This window comes from Oncorhynchus clarkii, chromosome 13, assembly GCF_045791955.1.
Source record: "Oncorhynchus clarkii lewisi isolate Uvic-CL-2024 chromosome 13, UVic_Ocla_1.0, whole genome shotgun sequence".
In the NCBI taxonomy this organism is placed as follows: domain Eukaryota; kingdom Metazoa; phylum Chordata; class Actinopteri; order Salmoniformes; family Salmonidae; genus Oncorhynchus; species Oncorhynchus clarkii.
In genome coordinates this window covers 22949441-22958885 of record NC_092159.1, presented here as the reverse complement: position 1 = coordinate 22958885, position 9445 = coordinate 22949441, and the positions used below count along the sequence as shown (strand labels likewise).

Here is a 9445-nt window from a genome sequence, read left to right as displayed (position 1 = left end):
AAAGTCCAGACCAGGTCTCCACCGTGCGCATTCCCCCCGAATATTCTGACTTGGCTCTCGCCTTCTCCAAAAATCGTCGGGGGAATTGTGCGATAAATCTCCTGGTAGACGCCGCACTACCCAGGAGTCATGTGTATCCCCTGTCACAGGCGGAGACGGTGACTATGGAAACATATGTCTCCGAATCCCTGCGTCAGGGGTACATTCGGTCCTCTACTTCACCCGCCTCCTCAAGTTTATTTTTTTGTGTAGAAGAAGGAGGGAGGTCTGTGCCCGTGTATTGACTACCGAGGCCTAAACCAGATCACTGTGAGGTACAGTTACCCGCTACCGCTCATAGCCACAGCGATTGAGTCAATGCACGGGGCACACTTCTTCACCAAACTAGATCTCAGGAGCGCTTACAACCTAATGCATATCCGGGAGGGAGACGAGTGAAAGACAGCGTTCAGTACTACCTCAGGGCACCATGAGTACCTCGTAATGCCGTACATGTTAATGAATGCTCCATCAGTCTTCCAAGCCTTTGTAGATGTGATTTTCAGGGACCTGTACTGGCAGCGGTGTATATTGATGACATTCTGATATACTCCACTGCACGCGCCAAGCATGCTTGGTCGACTGTTGGAGCATGACCTGTACGTCAAGGCTGAGAAATGCCTGTTCTTCCAGCAGTCCGTCTACTTCCTAGGGTACCACATTTCCACCTAAGGGGTGGAGATGGAGAGTGACCGCATTTCAGCCGTGTGTAATTAGCCGACTCCCACCACGGTAAAGGAGGAGCAGCGGTTTCTAGGGTTTGCCAATTACTACCGGAGGTGTATCCGGGATTTTGGTCAGGTAGCGGCTCCCATTACCTCACTGCTGGAGGGGGGCCCGGTACATTTGCAGTGGTCGGCTGAGGCAGACAGGGCTTTTGGTCACCTGAGGGCTCTGTTTACCTCGGCTCCCGTGCTGGCCCATCCGGATCCCTCTTTGGCGTTCATAGTGGAGGTGGACGCATCCGAGGCTGGGATAGGAGCCGTGCTCTCTCAGCGCTCGGGTACACCACCGAAGCGCCGCCCCTGTGCCGTCTTCTCGAAGAAGCTCAGCCCGGCGGAGCGAAACTATGACGTGGGGGACCGGGAGCTGTTGGCTGTCGTCAAGGCTTTGAAGGTGTGGAGACATTGGCTTGAGTTGGCTAAACACCCTTTTCTCATCTGTACTGAACACCGCAGTCTGGAGTACATCCGGACAGCAAGGAGACTGAACCCTCGCCAGGCAAGGTGGGCCATGTTTTTCTCCCATTTTGTTTTCACTCTTTCTTACAGACCAGGTTCCCAGAAAGTGAAGGCAGGCGCACTGTCCCGGCTGTATGACACAGAAGAGCGGCCCATGGATCCCACCCCCATACTCCCGGCCTCCTGCCTGATGACGCCGGTAGTGTGGGAGCTGGACGCGGACATTGAGCAGGCGTTACGTGCAGAGCCCGCTTCCCTCCAGTGTCCCGCTGGGCGTCTGTACGTTCCGTCTGCTGTCCGTGACCGGCTGATCTATTGCATCCACACGTCACCCTCCTCTGGTCATCCAGGATTCGGTCGGACGGTGCGCTGTCTGAGTGGGAAGTACTGGTGGCCCACTTTGGCTAAGGACGTGAGGGTTTAAGTTTCCTCCTGCTCGGTGTGCACCCAGTGTAAGGCTCCTAGGCACCTACCCAGAGGTAAGCTACACCCCTTACCTGTTCCACAATGGCCTTGGTCGCACCTGTCGGTCGATTTCCTTACCGATCTTCCTTCCTCACAGGGTAACACCACGATCCTGGTCATTGTGGACTGTTTTTCCAAGTCCTGTCATCTCCTCCCTCTGCCCAGTCTCCCTACGGCCCTACAGACTGCGGAGGCCTTGCTTACACACGTCTTTCGGCACTACGGGGTGCCTGAGGATATAGTGTCTGATCGGGGTCCCCAGTTCACTTCGAGGGTCTGGAAGGCGTTCATGGAACGTCTGGGGGTCTCGATCAGCCTTACCTCGGGTTTTCACCCCGAGAGTAACGGGCAGGTGGAGAGAGTTAACCAGGATGTGGGTAGGTTTCTGAGGTCTTATTTCCAGGACTGGCTCTCGACATGAAACCTGCCCCTCCGCCTGCCCTGCCGGAAGCTGGGGCTGCGGTTTATGGGGCCATTTAAAGTCCTGAGGAGACTGAATGAGGTTAGTTACATGTTACAGATTCCCCCCGATTACCGTATTAACCCCTCGTTCCATGTGTCTCTCCTCAGGCCGGTGGTGGCTGAGGTGCGGGAGGTTCCTTCGCCCCCTCTGGACATCGAGGTGGCCCCGGCGTATTCCGTAAGCTCCAAACTGGATTCTAGGCGTCGGGCAGTACCTTGTGGAGTGGGAGGGGTACGGTCCGGAGGAGAGATGCTGGGTTCCGGTGGAGGACGTGTTGGACCCTTCAATGGTGTGGGAGTTCCACCGTCTCCGTCCGGATCGCCCTGCATCTCGCCCTCCGGGTCGTCCCTGAGGCCAGTGTTGGCACGCTGCTGGTGCCGCGCGTCAAGGGGGAGTACTGTCACGACTTCCGCCGAAGTCGGTTCCTCTCTTTGTTCGGGCGGCATTCGGCGGTCGACGTCACCGGTCTTCTAGCCATCGCCGATCCACCTTTCATTTTCCATTTGTTTTGTCTTGTTTTCCCACACACCTCGTTTAAATTCCCTCATTACTTGCCGTGTATTTAACCCTCTGTTCCCCCCATGTCTGTGTGTGAAATTGTTTGTTGTAAAGTGCTTGTGCACTCTGACTGGTTCGCTATGGGTTATTTTTGTACCCATATTTTGTTGTTCTGGGTGCTGTTGGTTTTGCATATTAAACTGCTCTGGTTTTTACCCAGTTCTGCTCTCCTGCGCCTTACTTCCCTGCAGCCAGTCACGCACCCCTTACATCAGCACCCCTCCGGACCACCCCCCTCCATCCTAACTTACTTTGCACCCGCTCTAAAATAATGGATTGATGACACCCCTGGCTCCCTGTGTTGAACGTGTAAAACGAGCTACCTCATAAGTTATTGAATTATTGTTGTTTCAACCCACTCGTCTTAGGCCACCCCCTAGATTCATTATGCGATTCCAACCATTCTCCAGCATTGTTACCAGTCCAATATACTCTCTCGCCCCTTCAAAAACAGGCCTCAGGTGTAACCAGTCCAGTTTGGTGTGTGTTCTGTATGAGGGTGAAATTATGATAGTGAGAAGAGCAAGGACGCCTGTTCTCTAAATGAGAGCTCCCACCTCATGACTTTGTTGCTGGGCTCTTGACCTTGGGTAAGAGGTAGTACACCTTGGGAGAAATTAGTCTCTGGGTCAGTGAGGCTGTGTGTGAATGTTCTGTCCGAACTAATGAGGGTCTGTCCCCTCAAGGGACCTCTTTCTATCAGGGACTACATCTCCCATCTCTCCCTCTGGCTACCTACTAAATAAGGCCTATAGCCGCTCATTGCTCGCTATCTGATCAATGTTGGCCCTCAGGGAAGATCATTTTTCTAACTGGTCTTTCAAAGAGGCCTTCCCTCCCAGTTCTCCCTCTGGATAACTAACTACCCACGGGATTTATGAGTAACGGCCATAGATTTCTATGGTAACAGCAAGCCAAGCATGACGGTGCAAGCGGCACAATTTCTCCAAAGGCCATGCTGCAGGAGGCTGAGTTAAATGTGGGTGCTTCTTTGAGATGTTCGTTACACCATCTGATACGTGGGTGATAACGAATATTAACTGACTCAGCTCAATGCAGCAACTGTCAAAGTACAAGACCATCAGCATCCAGGACTGGAGTGTTTTGTTACATGATGCATGTGATGGGAGAGGATGGCACTTAACACAACACTATAAACTGATACAGAACCAAATAGAGCAGCATAAGCTACGGTATAGCATGGTGCTTTCTGTGGGTTTGGTTCAGATTGCATTGCAACCGATTGAGCTGACTCTTGAAAAGGGGGGGGTGATATGACTAGGCGTTTTCTTCTTCCGACAGCCTCGCTTTCATTAGGGTAGAATGTGCGCGCCTCAAACGCACGCACACACCACAAAGCATTTGGTAGTGTTGTCTTCTGCAGTCAGCTAAAAAGAGACACCACACACACTGTTTCAGTTGTTCCCAGCACCTCTCTAACCTTCAGTCTGAGTTCAGGCGTTTTTTTCACTTATCCAGCACTAACGTCTTTCTCCTACACCATGTGACAACATTAAATCAGATTTAACCAGCAATAATTATCATTCTCTCGCTTGCTCTCTCTGTTTCTCCCTTTCTCTCCCACATTATCCCGCTCTCTCTCTCTCTCCCCATCCACACCTTTTGCTGCATACCATTAATGCCAGCCCATTAATACACTTTTAACTCTTATGTATCACAATTTTATTTAAAAAATTAGATCTTTTTCATATCTTTCAGTGTTGCCATGCTTGGAGCATATAACAATCCAGTAGAAAACCACTCAGTCCCAGAAAGGATAGTCAAGCAGATGTCGACGACGATGTGGCAGCGTTCTGTCACTCAGTCATGCTGTTACTATACAGACTCCATAACATTCCGAATACAGATACCGGTAGTACAAACACCTGCCCAAACACGTCATCATATCCGTGAACAAACCTCAATTAAATTACATTTATCAGAATAATAACAAGAAACTCTCCCGCCCTCCCTCAAAATAAATACAAAACAAACAATACATATAATTTGCAACGTAAAAATTATGTGCTGAATATTTGCACCTGCCCAAGGCACCCAGGCTTTGTAGCATGTTGGCAATTAACGACATTCGTTTACAACACTTTGAAGCGAACGACAATTACAAATGATTTCTACAGTCCGACTTTGCAATGTCCTTCAACGTACCCTCGGCGTCCTCTCCCTACATGGCTCTCGTCATTCACAGTGCAAGATCCGGAGGGGTGGGTGAGGTTGAGGGATTTGAAGGGCTCTGTATCATTTCACGGCGTCAAATACTGACAATACTTGGACAGACAGCGTGAGTTCCACTCCAGAGGCTGGCTCCATAAATTCCGCACTCTGCTGTGAATTGTCCAACATAAGGCGTGGATTGCCCAGCTGCCAGTCCAAGACAAAATAAGCGAATCAAAAATGCTGAAGTGCGCTTGCAACAAAACTCCAATAGAAAAACAAACAAACAGATACCAACACTGTCCAACTGAGGTTTCCAAGACGAATTAGATTTTTCTCAAGATCAAAAAAAGTTGTTTCGTACATAAATATCTAATAGAAATCCCAGATTTAAGCTTATCATTAAATACATACCAAATTGTCTGTAACGAAACGCATTAATGAAGACAAGAACGACAGAAGCTCAAAATAAATACACATATGTCGGATTGGCCTTGGTTTCATGTCGGAATGCAGTTCAGTTGAGCGCACGGCACGGCTCGAATGTCCACTTGGTAGCTCCACCGAATATTTCAATGTTGGACTCCGACCAAGAGAATACGTTGCCAGTTTGCGCTTTGCTGTTGCAGGTTGCCAGGTTATAAATCTCCCCGATGGAAAGCTTCCTGTCCCACATGTTGAGATTTGCTAGCTCACCCACATAAGCTTGTGTCGCGTCGAAACCTCCCCCCAGCGTGTCCTGTGGAGCAACAAGATGACAAGTTCAAGGTTAGTGGCACGCGGCCTTTCTTTTACGCATGGCCAATCTATTACAAATGTGTGTACTAGGCTAATCACACTGTACTGTATTAGGAAGAAATACAATTGTCCTATTCCATGGAAATGCATTGATTTCTATTTCTAACTCTCATAAAACTATAATACCAAGCAGACACTCTTCGTGACAGTTCCACCACCGCCGAAATTCAAATTCAACCATATGTTATTTGCTTTGCATGACAAGATATGCCTATTACTCTTTAATTGCTAAAGATTTGCTACTTTTCTATCTGAAGTGGATTGTGTGTTGTCCCAATTGAGTGGGGGGTATTCCACGATCTCTAGCTCGACGGCCTTCATTTGTTAATTAGATGGCTACGTCTTAATTGACCATTTCGTCAAGGTCTCTCAACTTTCCCATTATATGAATATTCCTCCCTTTGATAATTGGAGAAAAAACGTGCTCTAATATTTTCATTACTAATGGGTATAATTATTTCCCCCAGGCCATTTATCTCAATAATATATCACGACTTGCATACCAGTGTGATCATAACGTTAGTTCCTCCTCATTTAGTGAACACTCGTACCTGCTCTTGTCCCAATACGAGGACCCCCTGCGGCTTGATGGGATGGTATGGCGCCAGATTCTCTCCACTGCCCCGCAGCACTCCGTCTTGAAACGCCTCCCACATCCCGTCGCGCGTGGTCCAGGTGATGCCGATGTGATGCCACTTCCCGTCGTTGATGATGAACGGCAACTTGGCCACCTGCAGCATGGACAGCGCACCCATTACTATATGTTCGAAAAGGTCTGGCCTAGAACTAATGATTGCTAAGGTTTTTAATGTTTTCAGACATGGCACTGGCTATGAATCAAATATTTGTATAATTAAGTTGCTTGTCACGTCTCCATAACTTTCCCAGACATTGCATAATGCTGCGTAGTTTAATTTGCGAGTCTGGCACACCACATGTGCGCATGGCGATCTGTCCATTTTGCCTAGAACCAAATGCTGTGTAGAATATGTAATTTCTGTCAGCGATCAGTACCTTATCATTGATGAGTATCTCCATTGGGTTATTTCCCCACTCAATCAGCACCAGCTCGTTGGCCTGCCCTGGGACAGCGTAGGAGAAAGGTGTGCCCACCCCGGGCGACGCGTTAGATTTAATCCACAGACACACGGTGAAGGCATACATCTCCGGCAGGGTTCTCTTGGCTTTGGCGTACATGTAGTTGGTTCTCAACGGGAATGTCAGCTGGAACTTGTCCAGTGGTCTGTTGTCTTTCCCACCTGTGGACGAAACATAGGTCTACGTGTTAACCTTTCAGTGATTTATATAATTTGCATTGCACTCATGGGCCTATGTTATAGTCAGTTACGTCATATCATGCGATTGATTGATTTATTCGTATACATGGTTTGCTCCACCAGTAGAGATTTTCGATCCCTAACTAAAGGTTTTCTCCTTTCTTTTTAGTTTGACGATGCTCTGATTTATATAATTGGTTTAGAACAGACTGTGCATCTCTCTCAGAGCGTTATGATGTGACCACGTGAGAAGGGCAAACAGGGAATTTCTCTCTCTCTCTCTCTCTCTCTCCCTTTTATACACACGCGCGCCATCCCTTCCTAACCTCCACCCCCTCATTCTCCCCATCCCTTTGGGGTTGTCAGTAAGGAACTAAACCTTGATCGATGTTCCAAAATGCGCCTGTCCTTCTCCAACACTGTGCGCGCTTTATCAAGCACTGCGCACATCGTTAAAACCCTATTGTAAAGTTCCTGAGCGCTCTGTCCCCTACAAAACCAACGACTCTCGTTCACAGTCACTGGAAATAAAGCGATCATTGGCTGTCGCTCCATGACACGTGAATTATTATCCCTGCGTGGCATCACTGTGTTAATATGATATATGCAAAGCAATGCAGCTACCTCCTCCTCTCCATCTCCCATCTCCCCTTACGCACTGTGGTGAGAGCTGCGCTGCGGCACTGTCTGTATTGACAAGCTACTGTGGTATGTGGTGGAGTGATTCCTCATGTGGGCCAGGCAATTAACCAAGTGAAATGCAGGGTTGTTTTTTATAAATTGGCATTGTTTTAGACATATAAACCATTGAGCGAGCCAATTCCACCACATGTTGATGATTATTTTTTTTTTACTATTAAAACTTTATGCACACGTTATTATCAAAATAATGTCATCAGTTTAGTCGTTTAAATAATCATTCACATGAACATAACTATTATATTGACTGTGTACATTTGGGTAGGATCTCTTTGCCTCATAGCTCACTCACCTTTCTCTAGGTCCGTTATCCGGTGATGCACGGAAGTCAGCGTGGACTCCACTCGGTTCCGCTGGTCCGTATCGTTCTTCTGACCCGGTTTGGTCTCCTCCAGGGTGTTGACCCGGGACAGCACCTGCTTCTCCATATCATCAATCTTGTTCTGAAGCAGGTCTTTCAGACTATTCGCCTGGGCCGTTCCGTTGTTTCGGCTGTATTGCTGTATAACGGAACAAGGACAGAGAAACAGACAAGAAGAGACGATTAAAATAACTTTGGGTTTAAATAAACACTCCTACACGTGCGAGGCGGGACTCGCCGTGGGTAAAGCTCTGGTGCTTAGCTCGTTTGTGGAGGGCTTACTGCCTCGGCAATTTGCATCAAATGCATAAATTGGTCCAAAGATATCTGTCCTTATCGGGAGTGTGGTGCTGCTTTATGTAGTGCTCTAGAGTAATTACTTTATGTCTGGATGCGGAAAAAAAGCTTTAAATAGGTCTATAGCATTTGCGACTTGACTGAAATAACCCTATAGCAAGCAATTCACAACTATATAGAGCACTTATAACTAGCACATTGAGCACTATTGGCTATACAACCAACTGAGCAGATTGGAAACGCGTAAAAAGGATTCAAAGTTGATTGAAAGCTCAACCTGCATTCCAAATGACTAGGTCAAAATAGGGAGGCCAAACAAACGCCAATGCATACCTCAAGATTTTCCAACCTCTGTTTGAGAGTCTGTAAAGTCTGTCCTAGTTGAGCGAGAGTGTCCTGAGGACCCCTTGATACGTCCCCCATAGTGTTCTTGGCGCCGGGTACTATTCTCCGGCCTCCCGCTCCCGCCTCGGGCAGACTCTGGCTCTCACACCTGCTCAACTTGGACGTTAGTTCCCTGATTGTCTCCTTTTGGTTCATAATGGTCTCCTTTTGCTGTAACACGGTCTCCCTCAATTGCATCACTGTCGTCTTCAAGTCCTCCGCCGGACCGCTGTTCTGCATCGTAGCCGCGCACAAGTCCATATCCTTGGGCACAGACGTGCAAATAAACTGGGTCTGTCCGAAATCTTGCGTCGACCCTTCCAAAACCAAGAAAGAAAGTAGGAAAAGTTGCCAAGAGTGTCCCTCCCTGATTCCAGGCATGTTTCCTGGCATGTGTGTGGTGTTGCAGCCGCTAAGTGTGTTTTCAGGCAGTTGGTTTCAACACCACGGAGCTGTCCCCTGTCTATAGCTGTGAGTGTTCAGCTCTGCTTGTCCTAGTTTTTATAGGCTAGCTACAGCCGGGATGAGTGCAGCGTTGAGGCGGGTTCTCTGCAGCACAGTGGGGAGGAAGCAGGTTGTGCTGCTTAATCACGTCCAGCCTTTTATTTAAGGTGGACCGGGGCGATTGGAGGCATATTATATATGTTTTACACCACTGCATAACGTGAGTCGTGTACTATTATGTCAGGAAATGCAGGACCGAGTATGATAAAGCACTGCTACTAAGCCTATACTTGTTTTAGGATTGAGA

General features: G+C 48.2%; 1 protein-coding gene across 1 annotated transcript; it reads right to left on the bottom strand.

The window, feature by feature from the left end:
- Window positions 1-4377: 4377 nt before the first annotated feature.
- On the bottom strand, window positions 4378-9171 carry LOC139423837 (neuronal pentraxin-1-like). The gene is made up of 5 exons (XM_071175475.1): window positions 8644-9171; window positions 7945-8152; window positions 6691-6935; window positions 6228-6407; window positions 4378-5617 (listed from the first exon to the last, which is right to left on the bottom strand). Exons 1-5 carry the CDS (start codon window positions 9085-9087, stop codon window positions 5396-5398), a joined length of 1299 nt encoding a protein of 432 aa, XP_071031576.1. The 5' UTR covers window positions 9088-9171; the 3' UTR covers window positions 4378-5395.
- Between the last annotated feature and the right edge of the window lie 274 nt (window positions 9172-9445).